Raw genomic sequence first — 19,443 nt, 5'->3', positions numbered from 1 at the left:
GACGCCTGGGTGGCTCAGTTGGTTGAGCAGCTGCCTTCGGCTCAGGTCATGATCCCAGCGTCCTGGGATCGAGTCCCACATCGGGCTCCTTGTTTGGCGGGGAGCCTGCTTCTCCCTCTGCCTCTGCCTGCCATTCTGTCTGCCTGTGCTCGCTCGCTCTCCTCTCTCTCTGACAAATAAATAAAATCTTAAAAAAAAAAAAAAAAGCCTTTGATGATTCAAAATGTGACCTTCCTGCTGCTTCTGCCCTGGACAGTGAGTCATGAATCCAGCAGTGACCCCAGACATGGCCAGAGCCAGGCTTCTCCTTGCCTCAGATCAAGGAAACCGCAGGAGCCACAGCTGGTTCCGCCCCGCTCCCCTGACCCCGTTCTATGGTGGGACCCCAGCACCCCACCCCCAACCTCCCACGACTCTGTTTCTTGGTGGGGAGCACATGAGATGTCGCTAAGGTGTCCTGCCAACCACTGGACAGTAGGATCCCGATTCCCACAGTCCAAAGGCCAAGGGTATGTGCCGAGGGCTGGTGTGCATTCAGCAGACCTTGCCTTCACTGGAGAGGAGGACCCAGAGGGTCTGTGCACAAACCCCGCACTGTCGGTACCTTAGCGTGTCGGGGTCAAGACAGGCAAAAGCCGTCTATCTGCCGGCATTGGCTTCCAGGATGACTTCTTTTCTTTTAATTAAAAAAAAAATTTTTTTTTAAAGATTTTACCGCATCGGGCTCTCAGCTTGCCGGGAAGCCTGCTTCTCCCTCTCCCACTCCCCCTGCTTGTGTTCCCTCTCTCGCTGTGTCTCTCTCTGTCAAATACATAAATAAAATCCTTAAAAAAATTAAAATTAAAAATAAAGATTTTATCTATTATTTGAGAGAGCACACCAGTGGCGAGGGGAGGGGGAGGGGCAGAAGGAGTCTGACCGTGACTTGACCAAGATCATGCCCTGCTGGGGCACCCGGGCGGCTCCGTGAGTCAAGCCTCTGCCTTCAGCTCAGGTCATGATCTCAGGGTCCTGGGAGCCTGCTTCCTCCTCTCTCTGCCTGCCTCTCTGCCTACTTGTGATCTCTCTTTGTCAAATAAATAAATAAAATCTTAAAAAAAAAAAAAAAGATCATGACCTGAGCTGAAGGCAGGCACTTAACCCACTGGGCCCCCCAGAGGCCCCCCAGGCTGACTTCTGAGAGGCGCCCACCTGCGTGCAGGACCCACAGGGCGGAGGTATAGATGTTATTGTTCGTACTTAATTCAGGAAGTCCAAAGCCAGAGAGCTGGGCGTCCCCAGCCCTCTCCGGTGAGCACACCTCCCTCTGCGGAAGCCAGCAGTCAGGGTGTTCCAGACACCCGCCCGAAACGCCCCTCTTGGAATCGCCAGGCTCAGGGATCAGGAATTGTGCTGCTTCAGGCTTCCAAGGTTGACCACTTTTTTTGTTTAATTGGTTTGCAAACTGAAGCCAGGGGCCCGCCTTCTCCTCCCTGGGCCTGCGAACTCACCCTACCAGGGGCTCCTCAGACTGGAGAGCCTGGGGCAGGGCCCGCCAGTCCTCTCCAGCCTCCAGCCTGCTCGCTCCCTGGTAGACGGTCCGCTTTCCGCGCTGGAAGGGTGGGGCGAGAGAGGCTCTGAGGTTCAGAGGGACACACCTGAGAAGACTTTGGCCACTGCGTCCCAAGGAATGAACCCATCAGGTCTCAGGGGACAGCCACAGTGGGAGGTGGACGGGACAGGTGACCTGGGAGCTGGGAGTCCCTCACTCTCTGGCAGGAGCTTGTGGCCCCTGAAATCTCTCAGTGGGTGCCCGAGGGTATGCCCAGAGAGGGGAGCCCGGATGAGTGGGGATCGGGAGGCTTCTAAGGATGCACTTGGCATCACCTGTCACCCGAGAGTAAGTGTGAACTCTTGGCCGAACTTGAGAGCCCCCATTTACACACTTGCACCATCCTGCAAAGACACGATATTCTCTGATTAAAACTGGGCGCTGAAAGCCGGAGCCGGCCGGACAGTTGCGCGTGGCCTCTTCCTGGGTGTTGAGGGCTCTAGGAGCTCTGCTTCCAGGGGCATCCCCGTTCCTGGGGTGAGAGCCCAGGGCAAGGGAAGAGGGAAACTCACTGGTCCCAGGAGGTATCCCAAAGATGGGGACCCTGCTCCTCTGTGGGCTGCTGGCTTCAGCACAGGGACAAGCCAGGGAGCCTCTCTAGGAACCCAGTCCCACACCTCAGTGGGGGCTGGTCCAGGAGTTTGCCGTCAGAGCTGGGGACACTCCTTCCAATCCAAGACAGCCCTCCCCCCACTTCAAACACCCCAGCCGGTGGTGCTGTGCCCAGGCCTTTAACCCCTTGCATACCGTGGCAGGTCCCCAAGATCCCTGGGTCCCCTGACCTCAGCACTCCCTGAACAGAGAGTGGCCACTGGACTCAGGCCCACATGGAAACAGGTGGAGGAAGCTAAGCTGGGGTGACCTGGAGACTCTCTGGGCACCGTCCCCCTCACTCCAGCGGGTCGGGGACAGCTGAGGGGGGAGAAAGAGAGCATCCCAGGGGAAGGCCCACAGCTGGAAACCTACTTGACAGCAGGGTCCTCCTAGAGCCAGGGAGGACCTTTGTCTTCTAATTCAGCTGCAAAACTCCTGTTGGTCCCTTTAAGAGGCAGCTTCCAGGTGGGGGGGCAGGGGAGGGCCGATTACCAGGCCCTGGCAGGAAGCCTGGAGGGCGGGGTGTGTGTGGGCTCCCCTGCCCCCATCCCATCCCAGCTTCTGGGGGCTGAGTCCCCTCACCACTCCCCCTGGCAGAGGAGGTCCTGACCTTAGGGCCCTCCCCGCCTGGTGGTCAAGGACCTGGCTGGCTCTGCCAGCTCCCTGAGCCAGGGCCTCACAGGGAAGCCGGCAGCCTGTCTCCCTGTCTGTAAAGTAGGGACCTGGAGTGACATGTGTGCCCGCAGTGGGACAGGAATGCTGCACCCACAGCCCTCGTGCAGGTGACATGCCAGCTGCCACTCGCCGTGGTTCCCGGACAAGCCCTGCTCCGGGTCCTGAGCAGGGACACCAGAGGACTGAGTTAGACGACCCCTGCTGAGAGGACCTGGCCCCAGAATTCAGATGGGACAGCTGCCATCACACGTGAAAACCCTGTCCTTTCCCGGGGCCAGGCCCCAAACCACAGGAGCCCCAAGGGCTCTTCCTCGCTTCACAAGAACACAAGGGGACTCCGCCTCATTTTATGGGTGGGGGTCCTTGCAGACCCTCCCCTCGAACCACCTGCATCCAGATGACACAGACTCTGAGGTGGGCAGCATTCTGGGCTGTCACAGGGTAAGTCCCAGAGAACCCAGGGGTCCTGTTGGCTTCTTGGGAATTCCTCCACCTGGTCCCCGCAGACTTTCTACAGGGGGAGTCCCAGGGCCTAGTCTGTGAAGCGCGTGGAAATCTGGACCCCTGGCTCTTCCTGGCACCAGGGTGGGGTTTGGGGGAGCCACTACCAGCTGGAGGTCTGGCCTACGTGGAGCATGGAGGGCTGGTTTGCCGGGGTGGGAGGGTCTGGGACATGACGGCTGGGTCCCCCATCTGTACTGCCTGCAGGTCACACTCCTCCGGTGGTCTCCATGAGGGTGGGGGGGTGCCGTCTGCTGGTCGTTTCCCATTAGATTTCTTCCAGAAGCTCAGAGGGCTCAAGCCAGGGCCAGCTATCCCTGCTACGTCTGCCCACAGGTCCCCCGGGCTGTGCCAGCCTCCAGCCCGAGCCTCCCGTTCCATCCTGACTGCCGGAAGCCTGATCTCTCCAGAGGAAGCGCCTGGCTTTGGCCTTTGTTCAAGGGGCCTGTGGCAACAGCTGCCTTCTCAATGCTTCTCTTGTCATCTGCGTCAGACCTGGGTGCCTCCCGCCCCCCGCTTCCTCCTCCATCCCAGAAGTGCCGTCGTTCTCCCTGAAGACCGCCCCAGCTGGAGGGAAAGGATTACCACCTGGGGCTCGGGCTAGGAAGAAGGCTCCTGTGGCACCTTCCAGAGTTAGGAACCCTATCCCGGCTTCTACCCTGTCCTCTAAACCGCAGCGCTTCCCACTGTAGGTGAATGCGTTTCCGGCGGGGACCACGCGGACAGAGGAGTGTGTCCCCTCCTCCGAAGACCAGTGTTCCAGTCCTCGGGAGCAAGACGATCACTGTCCGATCACTGTCCGGCCAGCCCCATGCTTCCTCCCTGCCCTTGTTCTCAACCTCAAGCTTCTGACCTATTAATTTCCCCCACTCTGCAAAGCCCCAGTCTCCCCCAGAACACAACGAACAAGAGCAAACGTCTCGCCCTCTGACCTGGCCAGTCCTGGGGTGTCCGAGCCGCAGTCCCCGAAGGAGGGAGGTGAGCTGGCGGAGGGCTACTCCACTGGGAGCCTCCCTTTGTCTCCATGTCCTTTTCATCCTTCCTGGGGCCCGGGTTCTGCGTGCTGGGCCCAGGAAAGGTTAAACCGGTTGGGCAGTCTCTCCCCCCTCAACCCCCAACAGCATCTCAACTGGGCAACTCGGCGGCAGGAACAAAGCCGGTGTTTGTTGCCTTTCCCTCCTGCCTGGAGGCTGTTCTCGGACCACGGCATTCCTGGCTCTGGCTCGGACCGAGGCAACTCAGAGAGGCTGCTCCGGCAGCCAGAACCACGGCCTTGCCACAGGCCGTGATGAGGGCACAGCTCGAGGGCTGCAGGTGTGCAGAACTAAAACGAATTCAAGAGAAGCTAGTTCTTGGGGCGCCTGGCTGGCTCAGTCGGGGAGCACGCAACTGCTGATCTCGGGGTCATGAGTTCGAGCCGCAACTTGGGTGTAGAGATCCAATAAACAATTTAAAGGAAAAAAGAAAAGCTAGTTGTTAAACAGAGAAAGTGCTAGAACCAGGTGTCAAGAGGTAGTCCTTTCAAGGTCAGTGAACAAATCAAGACCAGAAGGTCTCACAGGGCATCGATGACCTTCCTCTCACCCTGCGTCCTCTCGCCGTGGAGAGATCGCAGGCAAGGACGGGTCAGGGTGATGGCAGCGGTGCGGCGAAAGCGGAAAAGGGAAGGGAGGGACGCAGGCAAGGGCATCCGGGGGGGCAGACGTCCGCACAGACAGAACCACAGGCCTACAGCGAGCAGGCAGGAGGTCCGCTCACTTGCCCAGGAGCCGGGGTGCCCAGTGGTGACGAGGAGGCAGACGAGTCAGCGTGGCATGTTTTTATTAGAAAACCCCACTTGGTCAGCATCCCCCCCGACCCAGAACAGAGACTGGGTAGCCTCAGAGTGTCCCTCAGCCTTCGTCCGATCTTCCTGCCTCTTCCGAGAGGGGCGGATAGGGGAAGGGGGTCGAGTTAGTCTCCAGGGTGCCCCCTCCTGCGCCCCTCAGAGTTCACACTGCGCCCTGCAGGGGCACGGAGGGCCCTCAAGGCTCCCTGCCCGAGGCGTTCCCGCCATATGGCGTCGGGGTCAACGAGGAGGCTTTCACAGACCCGAGGCCTAGTGCTTCACTCTGGTTAAGAGCAGGCAGGATCCAGAAGGTGGCAGGGCTGCGGGGCCAGAGACTGCACTCGAGAGACCCTCCGGCGTCTGGAAAGCCCCCGGACCTCCTGGGCAGGGCGGCCCGAGGAAGGCTCTCAGTTCTTCTTGGTCTTGGGAGTGTCGTATTTCCTCTTGCTGGAGTACCACAGCAGCAGGGGGACGCCGATGGAGGGCAGCGTCATGACCCCGAAGGCTGCCCAGTCCAGCTGTGGAGGACGACAGAGGCCCCTGTTTACAAGTCTGGGCGAGGCCATGGCAGGTCCGGGAAGGAGAAAAGCAGCAGGAGAGGGAGCGGTGCGGCTGGCCCGTTGGGCAGAGCCCGGCAGAGGCGCCTCCGACTGCTCCCGACAGGAAGGGCTCTCTCCAGACCGACCTATCATCCAAGCTATGGAGCCCCAGGCCCTGCCTGACCCGACCCAGAATGGACGAGAAGCTTCTCCAGACCACTAGTGCTCCCACTCAACCTTCCCAGTGCTCTGCAACTCTGGGAGTCTACACGCTTGTTCTTGTAAACCTCAAAACAGATCCAAGACTCCAAGATGGGCCTGGACTCGAGGACGCACAGAGAAAAGGGCAGTTTTTTGGTTCTGGTCATGGTCATCTCACGGCCAAGAATCTCTAATCGCGGCTAAGTGAGGACACTCGGTGGTGGCTGTGTGACACCTGAGAAAGCAGGTGTGACAAGAACCAACCAAACGATCTTCTAAGGAGACCAGGAGGTCCCACAACCGAAAGGGACCCAGGGAAAGAGGGAGAGGACAGCGCGGAGCTTACAAAATGCGGGGAGAACCTCCTATCAAACTCGCGCTGGGCCAGGATTCCTCCCTGTCCGGGGGCGCTGGTGAAGCCGATCTGAAAGGAAGACAGGACGGGCATCAGGGCAAATCCCTGGGGATCAGGGCACGGAGATCGCAGACAATCATACTTTCCAGTCAAGGAGGCCATCAGGGCTTGAGGAAACTTCTGTGCAGTCAGCAAACGCTTGCTGAGAGTCTGAGCAGGACAGAACCGAGGGGTGTAGAAGCAGAAGACAGAAAGGAGGGCATGCAGTCCACACCTGGGCCTTGAGAGGAGGGGTCCCTTCCAACAGAGAGAGAATGAGGAGGAGAGAGGGGCGGGGTGGGCGGAATGTGCCAGGAAGCTGGAGGCAGAGACCAGCTACACCACTGCAGCGTCCGCAGCAGGAACGGCCCAAGCAAGGGAACCGCGGACGCGGCGGAGGCTGGGAAGGAGCCGAGGACACAGCAGTGGGGCGGGAGGGGCCCGGGCGACCCGCGACCGCCCACCACGCAGCAAGCAGCACGGTCCAGGTTAAGGCAAGCCAGGGCAGAATGAGGAGGCGAGGCTGCGGTTCTCCTCTCCCACCATCTCAACCGCCTCGAGTTCGAAACCGCCTTGCTTCCCCAGGGCTGTCTTACCATTGAGAGCGCGGCGGCCGTCTTGGCCGGTCTCTGCAAGTTTCTAAAGGCAGATCTAGGCCGTCCGGCTAAGGTTTGGGCAACTTACCACGACGGGCCCGTCCTCCTGGGCCAGGTAGGTCACGGTGGCCGAGGTAAAGTTGAAATAGCCGGCCTTGAGCGGGCGCAGGACCACGGTGTGGGAGACGTGCTAGCGCTGGCCCGACCGTCAAGGAAGCAAGGAGAGGCAGCGAAGCTGGTGAGGCGTCCTTTCACCGTGGAGGCCGGACGCGCCGTCCACAGGAAGGGGGGCCCACACGGGGCCTTCGTGCCTGCGATCCTCCGTGGGAGTGATCAGCACAGACCGTTCTCTAGGCCTGAAGCGCGGGGTGTGAGAGGACGTCGTCCCAGCCCAGCGCAAGGGGTCTCCGAGACACACAATACGCAGGCCTCAAGCTGGACTCGGTCCGGGGTTTCTGGGAGTCAGCGTTCAAAGCAACACATACGACGACTGGGAAAGTCATTTTCACAGAAATCCTTTCACTGACTGAGGGAGGACCGAAAATACAAAACAAAACAAACGAACCAAAAAAAGAGGGGCACCTGAGTGGCTCAGTTGTTAAGCGTCTGCCTTCAGCTCAGGTCATGCATGATTCCAGGGTCCTGGGATCGAGCCCCGCATCGGGCTCCTTGCTGGGCAGGGAGTCTGCTTCTCCCTCTCCCACTTCCCCTGCCTGTGTTCCCTCCCTCACTGTGTTTCCCTCTCAAACAAATCAATAAAATCTTAAAAAAAAAAGAAAGAAAGAAAGAAAGAAAGAAAGAAAGGAAGGAAGGAAGAAAGAACGCTTACCCTCACCAGAAAATCTAAATACTTTCATTCACGGGGGAAGAGTTTTATCTAATCCCACTCGGAAACTAACTGGTGGAGGCCAGAAAGAGACCCACCCCTGGGGCTCCGTGCTAGCTCTCAACTGACCTTCTCCTAAAAGCAGCTTAAATACCCTCGTCCAGCCACAAACCGTCTCCTAAATGCCCACCTGTTCCCCAGAGAGTGTGCTGTAGTACCTTATAACCGGACCTCGAGGACCCTCCTTCCCCAGGTCTCCCCTCGATCACACTCCATTTTCTATTGTCCCGTCTCTTCAGGAGAGGTGACGGAACAGCCACCCGCAGCCAGACTACGTGAAATGACCTTGCTGTTTGGCTGGCAATGTGTCCGTGTCTTCCCCAACACCAGCCTTCACCACCCAGTGTCAAGGATACGGGGCAATCCGGTCCCATTTGACATTGAGCATTCCGGAGACAATGCCAAAGTCCTCAGGAGGGAAGGAATCGTCCGATAACTCCACGTCCAACGCAGCGCTGCGCAACGGAGGGACAAGAGAGCTTAGTAAGCAACGGACCCAGAAGTACAGTAACCGGCGACTGGTGGCGCCCCGCTGGCTCAGTCGCGGGAGCACAGGACTCTTGATCTTGGGGTTCTGAGTTCGGGCCCCTTGCTGGGTGGAGAGGTGACTTAACAATAAACTCTTGGGGCGCCTGGGGGCGCCGTCCTTAAGCGTCTGCCTTCAGCTTGAGTCCAGATCCCCGAGTCCTGGGATCAAGCCCCGCATCCCCCATCGGGCTCCCTGCCCGGCGGGAAGCCTACTTTTCCCTTGCCCACTCCCCTTCCTTGTGTTCCCTCTCTCACTTTCTCTCTGTCAAATAAATAAAATCTTTAAAAAAAGTAATCATCGATTAAATCTGCCTACTTGTCCTAAAAATCAGAACTACAAAAGCCAGGTATGAGTCACACAGTAAGCTGGGTTTGGAGAATCCGGGTCACGGATTGGATTCTCTGGCTGAGAAGCACCACGGAAGGAACGGGCCCACCTTCTCTCTTGCCCCACTTTCTGTGTGTACGTGTGTCACATGCACAGAGGGGACGAGGAGCAGGACACACATGGAAGAGAGAATGGAAGCAATAAAAGTTTAGAAGGCAACACACGTGCTTACTTACAGGGTAATGGCAGGGAGGAAGCCGAACCCTGCAAGCCCGAGGCAGGGAAGGACGGGGCTCCTCCTCCGCTCCCCACTGCACGCTGGTCCTTCCCTCCTCCCCACCTGAGCCACTCTCCCAGCTCCCACAAGTGGGAGAGGTTTCTGGGAGCTTGGGCGAATTGGGTCCAGCAGCGTTCACTCAATGCGGACATCTGTCGCTGCAGGTCCCCCACAGGTGTCCGCCCGCTGGGAAGGAGGAGGGCCCGCCTGCAGCCCCCGACCCCCTCACCTGGAGCCGACATTGTAGATGTTGTACTGCAAGGTCAGGTCTCGCCCCTCCACGGCGTATCTGTTCAGCAGCGACTTGGAGGCCAGCAGCCGCGCTCCTTCCTCCGCATGACTGGCAGCACAGAGGACCAACACCACGGACGCCAGCAGCCTCATCTTGGCGGGAAAACGCCCGTGGGCGGTCAGCCCCAGCACGGAAGCGCACCGCAGTCCTCCTGGCAGCCCCTTACCAAGTCTAGCAAAGCGGCAGCCCCTTCCCCATCAGCCAGCAGGGCTGAGCCACACGCCGGGATCGCCCACCTCTCAGCCCCACCGCCCTTTTGCCGTCGGCGGGTGGGGGGTGCCGGGGACCCCCGCACAGGCGTCCTACGCCCAGCCCCGCGGGGTCCTCCCCACGCCCCTGACCGGGCCCCCACCTCCCTTCCGTGGGTCCCTTCGGGTTAGGGTTCCCCCGCCAGTGCGTCCCTCCCGTCCCAGCCGCGGCTGAGAAACCCCTCCGCCGCCGGCCACCGCGCGGACCCGGGAGGCGCCCCGCCCGCACCCGCAGGGCTCGGCACTCACCGTGCGCATCCCACAGGCCTTTCCGGGAGCCACCAAGACCGGAAGAGAGCGTCAGCAGCCCAAAGGCCGGAAGTGAGCTCGGGCCGGAAATCTCGGTGCTTCGCGCGATGCCTCCTGGGAATTGTAGTTCCGGGCCAGGCCCCGCCTCTAACTCTGCGGCGCCCTCCTGCGCCGGGGACCCGAGAGGGCCTGCGCCACCGCGCGCGGCCGCCCCGGGGCAGGTGCCCTGCGGCTGGGTCCGCGGTCTGCTGCGTCGCGGGCGCCGGCGAACCTCGAGCCAGGGGAGGCTCCTCCCCCCAGGGCTACCGGCATCCTTTCTGCTTCCCGGCGACGGACGTGGTCCTCCCTGCATCCCGGAAGTCGCCGGACCCCGAGATTCTCGAGCCTTCGAGGGCCGGGAAGGGCAGTGGTGGCCTCGCCGGGCTCGCCGGGAGCCCCGCGGCCGTGTTCTCGCAGGGCGCGCGCGTCCGGGCTCCTCCGGGCAGACCCCGCAGGCCGCGCTCCGGGAGAGGGTGTCCGGGGCTCCGCGTCGGGAGCCGGGGGCTCCGGGCTGCCGCTGGCGCGCACCCTCATGGCGGTCACTTCTGTCCCGGTGCTCGGGTCTATGACGAGACCCGGCAGTACCGGGCGTGCAGGTCGCGGACGGTGCCTGGTGCGGCCGACCACAGCGCTACCCGGTCTGGGTCTGCGGGCGGCGCGTCTGCCCTCGGGACGCCATTCTTGCGCCCGCGCTGCCCCGGGTCCGGAGGGGGACGGAGGAGCCTCCTTGCTGGGGCTTCACGAGAAACGCACGTTTTCTGCCTTCGTTCGGGCGCACTCTGCGTTCCGCTCCCCAGCCTTGTGCCGTCCCACCCCCCGCAGGCTGCCCCGGCTTTGCCGGACCCCGTCGCTCCTTCCAGCGCCGGCCTTGAGCTTCCTTCCATTGGTCTCCGTCTTCGTGAGGACACGCTGTTTCCCCCCTGCACTCAGCCCTCGGTCCTGCAGCGCTGCTGCGCGCAAAGGAGGTGCTCCCGAAGTCCCCGGGCCGCCGGGGGCTCCGTGGGTTAAGCCTCTGCCTTCGGCTCAGGTCATGATTCCAGCGTCTTGGGATTGAGTCCCACCTCGGGCTCCTTGCTTGGAGGGGAAGCCTGCTTCTCCCTCTGCCTCTGCCTGCCATTCCGCCTGCCTGTGCTCACTCTTTCGCTCTCTCGCTCTCTCTCACAAATAAATAAAATCTAAAAAAAAAAAAAAAAAAAAAAATCCTTGTTGATGAGGAACTTTTATTTTTTTCCTTTTCAAAGCATTGTTTCATGGCAATTTCTCCCAGGCTTGGAGAATACCAAGTGTGGATGTCCTTGTTTCTCGGACTCAGCTGCACGCAAAAGGAATATATCTTCAGCACACGCCGTGGACACTCCTACCAATAGCCACTCTGGATCCAGGACAGAAATGTCTCCATCCTTACTTTGCCTATTTATACCTGACCCTTCTGCCTCTGCCCCTTCTCGTTGAGCCCTTGTTCATGCATGGATCTACTGAGCCTCCGTTTGGGGGGCACCTGTCATGTATCAAGAGCTGCAATAGTTACTGTGGAGACACAGAGATAGGGTATGGTATGCCCTCAAGAAGCTTAGAACCTAGTAATGGGGTCAGATAGCCCCATGACTAGTGTGAAAGGTGAATGGAATGTCAGGTACGATTTGACAAACACACATGCACGCACATGCACACACACGCACACACACACCACTGCTTCACATTGTTCATGGATCATATCACTTTGTCTGACAACCGAGATCTCACTGTCATCCCGACCCCTCTCTGCTTTAGCCAAACAACCATTTCTCTTGCCCACTTTCTCACTTTCAAACTTTTGATCAGTGCGAGTTATTGGGACAAAAAGCAATTGTTTTCATTGACTTCTTAATGTCACCAGCCCCATGCTAGTTTCCAAGAGAACAAGCACGTAGAAGATGCATTTGACTCAGAAGAGTTTGAAATTGGGGGCGGGGGGCTGCCAGGGATGGGGGACAGATAAACACACTCATTACACTGCCCTAAGTGGTTTTCTTAAAAAAGATTTTATTTATTTGAAAGAGATCACAAGTAGGCAGAGAGGCAGACAGAGAGAGAGGGGGAAGCAGGCTCCCTGCTGAGCAGAGAGCCCGATGCGGGGCTCGATCCCAGGACCCTGAGATCATGACCCAAGCCAAAGGCAGAGGCTTAACCCACGGAGCCCCCCAGGCACCCCTGTACTAAGTGTACTGAAAAAGGTTAGTATGGGGCTTCCAAGACTTGGTCTACCTTCACATTCTCTTCATTGTGTCTTTCCCAAATAAGGATTCTTCATTTTAATTATAATGTTCTCTAACACACAGTTCATTCTGCCTGTGAAAGTCTGCCTCTGGTGCTTTGGGCCCACATGTGGACGGCGGACGTTCGGGAAAGAAATAGACACCAGAGTTAGGACAGAACATGTCACCTACGTCCCCTACCGATAGTGGCGAACACGGTTCACTAAAGGGACCTATATCCAAGTGAGGCTGCTTCGCAAACCCCTTGGAATTATAGACAGCTTATCCTTTACTTCTCTAGAACCAGAGAAAACCTTGGAAAATGCTGGGTTAACAGACCAGTTCACTCCCGACACCCTGCCACACCCGTGCGGATGGGAGAGTCTCGGACGGGGCCAGGGCCGGTGAAGACACACCATCTCTGTGTACATTCTCCCTCTTAGAATCTGCTCCGGCGAGAGAAGAGGTTTCACAACCAATCGTAGACGGAAATGTTTCTGCTGAAAGACTCCCAAACAAAATACGGTTCCTTCCTGCCACCTCAGAGGAACCACAGGACCAAGAGATTGGGCAGAACCTTGTTAGGGTGTAGGGAACCGTGTGACCGCTTGCTGCTTTCCTGCCCTGTTCCCCCTAATGGTCAGGATGGAGCCCACGCTGCCCACTGACCTCTCTTTCGGGATCGGAAACAAGAAAGAAACCAAGATAGTGTGTGGCTAAGCTGAGAAGGAAATGGCCAACTGTTTTTTGGCTGGCGGCCTGACAGGCACCCGGAAAGAGCCTCACTGCCAGATGAAGGCGGCTCTGACGGGCACAAGCTAGTGGGGGGCGTTCCGACAGTGGTTATGGATTAACTCGGAGCCACGCCACTCTTCAAGAAACGTCCGGAGGGGCGCCTGTGTGGCTCAGTGGGTTAAGCCTCTGCCTTTGGCTCAGGTCATGGACTCAGGGTCCTGGGATCGAGCCCCTGCATCAGGCTCTCTGCTTGGTGGGGAGCCTGCTTCCTCCTCTCTCTGTCTGCCTCTCTGCTTACTTGTGATCTCTCTCTGTCAAATAAATAAATAAAATCTTAAAAAAAAAAAAAAGAAGCATCCAGAATCACAGGATGACAGCAATGCTTAACTTTTTCTCTTTAGAGTCTTTTTTCTTTTTTATTGCGGGAAATATATATCGAACACGGGATTTGCCATTTAACCATTTAGAGGATAGAGTTCAGTAGCATGAAGAACGTCCCCGTTGTTCGTTGTCAGCCATCTCTCTCCAGAAAGTTTTCAACTTCGTGAACTGAAACTCCAGACCCACCAAGTAGGAATGCCCGTTCCTGCCTCCTGCCCCAGCCCTGGCAACCACTACTCTACTTCCTGTTTCTATGAATTTGATTACTTTAGGTACTTCCTGTCAGTGGAATCATGCAATGAACTCGTTTTATTTTACACAAATAATTCAGGCTTATATTCTCAGTGAAACAAAATCAAATACCGAAATAGTGAGTCTAAATGTCTGGATGCAAATTTCGATGCCCAGGAACTGCTGGCTGCTGCTTCGTTCTTCTGGAACCGAGCGGCATTTCTGTGTCCAGCCCTTTCTCCACAGACTAGCAACAACTTGATCTCTGTTAATGCACGGACTCTTGGTCACTTTCTCCAGAGCCACCTCTACTTTTTGGGAGGACTCCTGACGTGCCAGACGCATGATGATTCGTGATCAACACTTTTTTTTTTCTCTCTCTTAACTATGGAAAGTCCTTAGGAACCATCAGGAGAGTATATTTTAAAGATGTTATCTATTTATTTTATTTTAAAAAGTATACCTTTCTTTTTTTTTTTAAGATTTTATTACTTATTGACAGACAGAGATCACAAGCAGGCAGAGAGGCAGGCAGAGAGAGAGGAGAAAGCAGGCTCCTGCTGAGCAGAGAGCCCGATGCGGGCTCGATCCAGGACCCTTAGATCATGACCTGAGCCAAAGGCAGCGGCTTAACCCACTGAGCCACCCAGACGCCCCTAAAAAGTATACCTTTCTTTGCCATCTAGTGTTTTATTTATTTTTTAAAGGATTTTATTTATTTATTTAACAGAGAGAGAGCACAAGCAGAGGGAGCAGAGGCAGAGAGAGAAGCAGGCTCTCCACTGAGCAGGGAGCTCAATGCGAGACGCGATCCCGGGACCCTGAGATCATTACTTGAGCCGAAGGCAGACACTTATTGAACTAAGCCACCCAGGTGCCCCTTATTTATTTATTTAGAGGGAGAGAGGCAGGAGAGAGAAAGAGGAAGGGCAGAGGGAGAAGGAGAGAAACTCAAGCAGACTTTGTGCCGAGCGTGGGGCCTGATGTGGGGCCTGATCTCACCACTCTGAGATCATGTCCTGAGCCGAAATCAAGAGTCAGTCTCTTAACCGAATGACCCACCCAGGTGTCCCTGGTTATCAATACTTTTCCTTTCTGGTATCCATTAAAGACATTGATCCTGTGTGTTCTCAGACTACAGGTTCCCTCTGAGCCCAGCCACAGCCCCTCAGCCCTATCCCAGGCTCCCTGGCATAGTCCCCTTCCCCCCTTTCTGTCCCTCTACTTCCCCTCCTCTCCTGCGTCCCGGCGGACTTGGTTGGCCTCTCCAAGCCAATCCCTCTTTCCTTGCTACTCGAGAGCATTCCTCAGATCTGCAAACTGGGATGAGCAGAAATTTTGAAGGATGCCTTAGGCCCCCTGCCTGGGCATATCACAGAGCGGACCAAAAACAAGATTTTTCTCCCATAATTACAATAACATTATTGCACCCACAAAGTTTGACGCTGACATAATCTACGATTTTCTGCTACAGAGTCCATACTCAGTTTTCTCCCAAACACCCTCTAGGAACTTTCAAAGAGACCCTAAGGTCCTGCGAAGGGTTACATATCGCAGTGTCCCATTTGAGGGAGAGGAGAGAGGGAGAGGTGGCTCTGGCTCTTGGCACAGACATCCGAGGGGCCCTTGAGTATCTCAGACAGACCCGGCACCTGAAGTTCCTGGCTACGTCAGCCTCGTCTTGAAGCCCTTGCAGGGTCTGCGCCGTTCTCGGAATCGGACCGCAGTCTGTAGTTAAGCCCAGTCTTCCTTCTGCCAGCCCCGGTGGGTCGGGGCCGGGGAGTGAGCATTTCCAGCCTCCTCCTGAGAGAAGCGAAGCAGGAGTGTGTGTGTGCATGGGCGAGCGTGCCCTCTCGGCCCCTCAGAGCAGCCCCCACCCCCGGAACCCCCGGGCCCTGGGCCCCCCCCCTCCTGTTGCTATGACAGCCAGTTCTGTGAGGACATGGAAATTAGAATCGTGAGTGTGCGATGGGCAGGGAGGGGACCTGCGGACTCCGCATTCGCGCTCCCAGAACTTCATGATCATGAGGAAGAAAGAGAATGCGTCTTTATCTTCCACCCTCAAGGTCAGGGGGCAGGCTGGGGCACAGACAGGGGCACGGCCCCTGACCCTAGGGTCCTGCTCAGTGTGAGCTGCACCCTCCTGATCCCTCCTCTCCCTCAGGGGACCAAAGAAGCTAGGAGAGCCCCAGGACGGAAGATCCCTCCTTAACTCCTGTGCCGGATCCTCGACGTCTGTCCACAGCTTCACGGATGACCTCAGCTACCAAGGGAGCCGGGAGCTGAGCAGCGTGAGTGCCGCCTCCCCCGCACCCCGCCTCCCCTGGGGGCCCACAGCCCGTGCTCCGCCACTGCGCGGCAATGTCCTGCGGCCACCTTCCCGACCTTCTCTGCATCCTTCCAGTCCACATCCACACTAAGCATGGCTCAAATTACTGCTTCCAGAATAAAAGGCCAACAGTAATCGAAAGCACAGCTTACATATGCCACTCTGGGTAGATGCTATTATTGTCCCGATTTTTCAGATAAAGAAACTGAAGCACGGGCAAGGGACATAACTCTCCCAAGATGACATGTGTTAGAAGCAGAGATGCTCGGTGCCTCGCCGGGTGTCTGACCCCAGGTCCTCCCCCACAAGTGCTTCAGTCCCGGACCACCTTTCTACCCCTCCTCCAGGGCTTCCTTGCAACATTTCTGGGCAGGAAACCGGCTGGTGGAGGGACTTAGTGGCCTGTGGGCTGGAGGGGGCTCTGTCCGGGGCCGCGGTCGCTGACCCGCAAGTTGCTCATATCTGAAGTGCAGGTTTGCCTAGGAGGAAGGTGCGCATACTCGGAAACCATCACAATCACGGGAGAAATATCCGTCCCCCCAAGCAGGAGCAGCCAGGATTTCCAGAGGGGACCCCTCGGGGGGCAGGATCTGCCTTGCAGAATGAGTCTTGTTTAACCACAGCATCTGCATCGGGAGCCTCGAAGCAACCCCACCTGGGCAGGGGCTGTCTGGGGACTTGCCCACGGCCCCCAAGGGGGAAGGGCAGGCTTTGCTGACCTCCCCTCCGACCTTGGTCCTTCTCTGCCTCACTTGCCCCCCCAGACACCGAGGCCCATGGGTCGCGGGTTGGGTCACACCTCGTTCTCGGATTCCCCAAGGAAGAAGAGCCCAGCCTGGCACCGGCCCGGAGGCAGAAACGGAGCCTGAGGAAGCACAAGGGGGAGAAGGACGAGCATGAGGAGGACGAGGCCTACAGGGGCCCCCCGCCCCGGAGGTCCCGGAGGTCACGGCAGAGGAGCGCCCCAGCCCCAGCGCCCTGGGGAGCGGCGCCGGCGGCCTCGCGCCCCAGAGCCCCGGCCTCCCGCTGGAGCCTGGCGGGCTTGCGCCGCTGTCTGTGCGGCTGCTGCTGCGCTCGCAGGCCGAGGCGGGGGTCGGGATCCGGGACCCCCGGCCCGACGGCTAGGCCTCACTGGGGCTGCGCCAGGGAGAGGCCCGGCCCAGAGCCGGGCACCCCAGACGGTCATCCTTTGTAAATAAAGCCCAGTTTATGTTTGAGGATGGCAGGTCCCAGCCCCTTGACTGCGGGTTGTCTCCGATGGACAGACTGGATGGTGGGTGGGTTGATCTGGGGGGACACGCACCCACTTTCTCCCTCCCGTCCCGCGTGTCTCTGGACCCTTGAGCACCCTTTCCAGCTGCATCTGAATTTCCGTCTCTAGGGTGAGGCCTTGGTGTGGGGGGGACTGCGGCTTGGAGAAGGGAACCAGTGAAGGGCGAGGCCTAGGGGGGGTGTTCTTCAGCCCCCCACCCCCTCCAGAGCTTGGCTCTCGCCCAGACCCTCAGCTCAAAACAAAGCTTGTGGGCTCCTCACTTAGCAAAAGGTGAGACGGGAACAAAGGCTGCTGGCCCGCCTCACCTGCCAGGAAACCCGCCTGGCCTCCCGCCTCAGTGAGGGGCACAGGGGGCCTCTCCCTCCAGGACCTCCTTCCTGCCCCTGCCCCGCATGTGGCTGGCTGGGAGGGCAGCCCGCAGGGACATCGCTTGGGCTCCTCCTAACGGTGACCGGTTATCTCAGGCGCTGTGACGTCCTCCACGCTCCTGCCTGTCTGTCGCAGCGAAACTAGAAGGTCCCTCCTCCTCAGGCCCAAGCGACAGTCCCGCGATGACCTCTGCCTCACTCTGCGGCTCCTGTCACCCATGGGCAGACAGCTGGCTGACTTCACGTTTTAGCTTTTGGGAATAATCCTGTTATGAACACAGGTGTACGAACATCTCTTCAAGACCTCACTTTCCATTCCTTTGAGCTTAGACCCAAGTGGAATTTGAGCCATGTGCTAGGTCCATTTTTCGTGTTTTGAGACGCTGCTGCAACCCTGTCTTCCACAACTGCTCTACCATTTCACATTTTCACCAACAGTGCTGACGTCCAGTTTCATCACATCTTCACCAGCAATTGCTGCTGTTGTTTTTTTGTTTGCTTGTTTGTTTTTAAGATTTTATTTATTGGATGGAGAGAAAGACAGAGGGAACACAAGCAGGGGGAGTGGGAGAGGGAGGAGCAGGGAGCCCGAGGCGGGGCCAAAGGCAGACACTTAACCACTGAGCCACCCAGACACCCCGTTATTGTTTTTGTTTTTTTTTTTAATTATTTCTGAGAGAGAGAGAGAGAGCACGAGTGGGGGAGGGCCAGAGGGAGAAGGAGAAGCAGGCTCCCTGTGGAGCAGTGAGCCTGACTGTGGGGCTCTATCCCAGGACCCTGAGATCCTGGGACATGACCTGAGCCAAAGGCGCCCCTAGCCTTCTACATTCTTTTTTTTTTTTTTTAATTTTCCTTTTTTTTTAAATTTATTTATTTGACACAGAGATCACAAGTAGGCAGAGAGGCAGGCAGAGAGAGAGGAGGAAGCAGGCTCTCCGCCAAGCAGAGAGCCCGATGCGGGGCTCGATCCCAGGACCCTGGGACCATGACCTGAGCTGAAGGCAGAGGCTTTAACCCACTGAGCCACTCAGGTGCCCCTCTTTTTTTTTTTAAATTTAATTTAATTTTTTTAAAGATATTTTTAAAATTTATTTTACAGAGAGAAATCACAAAGAGGCAGAGAGGCAGGCAGAGAGGGAGTGAAGCAGGCTTCCCGCTAAGCACGGAGCCCGATGCGGGGCTCGATACCAGGACCCTGAGATCATGACGTGAGCTGAAGGCAGAGGCTTTAACCCCCTGAGCCATGCAGGCACCCTCTCTCTTAAATAAACTTTTTATTATGAAAAATTTTAGATTTATAAAAAAACTTAAAGCAAAGAGTGTTCTTACAGACCCCGGGCCCGGTTCCCCCACCTACGGTAACCCTTACTGTCACATGTGTTACTGCGATTGCGTGGCTCATGCATTGTTATTAGTAACATCCGTACTTCATTCAGATTTCTCTAGTTTTTAGCTAATGTCTTCTCTGGGGCTCCCACCCCGGATGCTCCATCACATTTGATGGTCCCATCTCCTTAGGCTCCTCACGACCGTTGACAGTTCCTCAGACTCTCCTTGTTTCCGATGACCTTGACGTTTCTGAGGAGGACGCAGACGGGACAGCACGGTGTTTTCCTCGTGATTAGACGGGAGTTATGAGTTTTGGGGGAGAAGAGAACAGAGGTCAAATGCTGTTTTTATCGCCTCCTGTCATGAGCACATGCTACCAGCGCGATTTCTTGTTGACCTCCATCCCCATGCTGAGGTCACGTCCCTCTCTAAAGTCATCCGGCCGTGCCCTTTCCCTGCTCTGAAAGGGAGGCCTGTACAGCCCACAGCCAGAAGCGGGCAGTGGGCAGATATGCTCAACCTCCTTTAGGTGGAATATTGACATAAGCTGTTGGGAATTTTTCTGCACACATTTGTCTCTTTTCACCTATTTTTTATTCCATTATTGACGTGTATCAGTAGATTCATGGACATGTACTTTACACTCTGGGTTTCAATTCTACGCCGCCACTGGGAGGCCTTCCAGGGGCTCCCGCGTGACTTCTGCCACACCCCGGTCGCTGTGGGTCTGCCGGTCCCCCTGGTGTGCTCCCCGCTCATCTAGCAGGTGTCTTGTCCCGGCATCGGCCGTTCCTCTG

At 57.2% G+C, this 19,443-nt stretch overlaps 2 protein-coding genes across 2 annotated transcripts; one reads left to right on the top strand and one right to left on the bottom strand.

Annotated features, from left to right (window-relative positions):
- Positions 1-5,165: 5,165 nt before the first annotated feature.
- On the bottom strand, positions 5,166-9,322 carry SSR2 (signal sequence receptor subunit 2). The gene is made up of 6 exons (XM_047705412.1): positions 9,168-9,322; positions 8,162-8,260; positions 7,743-7,749; positions 7,008-7,109; positions 6,276-6,353; positions 5,166-5,707 (listed from the first exon to the last, which is right to left on the bottom strand). The coding sequence occupies exons 1-6, from the start codon at positions 9,320-9,322 to the stop codon at positions 5,597-5,599; spliced, it is 552 nt and encodes a 183-aa protein (XP_047561368.1). The 3' UTR covers positions 5,166-5,596.
- Positions 9,323-15,008: 5,686 nt separating this feature from the next.
- LOC125086173 (uncharacterized) lies at positions 15,009-16,890 on the top strand. The gene is given in 5 exon segments (XM_047705351.1): positions 15,009-15,413; positions 15,512-15,546; positions 15,548-15,638; positions 16,150-16,209; positions 16,497-16,890. Coding segments are annotated over 5 exon segments (609 nt in total). The 5' UTR covers positions 15,009-15,365; the 3' UTR covers positions 16,872-16,890.
- Positions 16,891-19,443: the final 2,553 nt, after the last annotated feature.

This window comes from Lutra lutra, chromosome 15 (assembly GCF_902655055.1).
Source record: "Lutra lutra chromosome 15, mLutLut1.2, whole genome shotgun sequence".
Classification (NCBI taxonomy): Eukaryota; Metazoa; Chordata; class Mammalia; order Carnivora; family Mustelidae; genus Lutra; species Lutra lutra.
The sequence above is the reverse complement of the archived record's forward strand: the minus strand, read 5'-3'. Positions and strand labels throughout refer to the sequence as shown.

Coding starts and splice junctions, on each gene's coding strand:
- SSR2 (XM_047705412.1), bottom strand. CDS start 9,322: ATGAGGCTGCTGGCGTCCGTGGTGTTGGTCCTCTGTGCTGCCAGTCAT. Junction 8,261..9,167: donor ATCTACAATGTCGGCTCCAG/GTGAGGGGGTCG, acceptor TCCGTTGCGCAG/CGCTGCGTTGGACGTGGAGT. Junction 5,708..6,275: donor GGAGGTTCTCCCCGCATTTT/GTAAGCTCCGCG, acceptor CGTCCTCCACAG/CTGGACTGGGCAGCCTTCGG.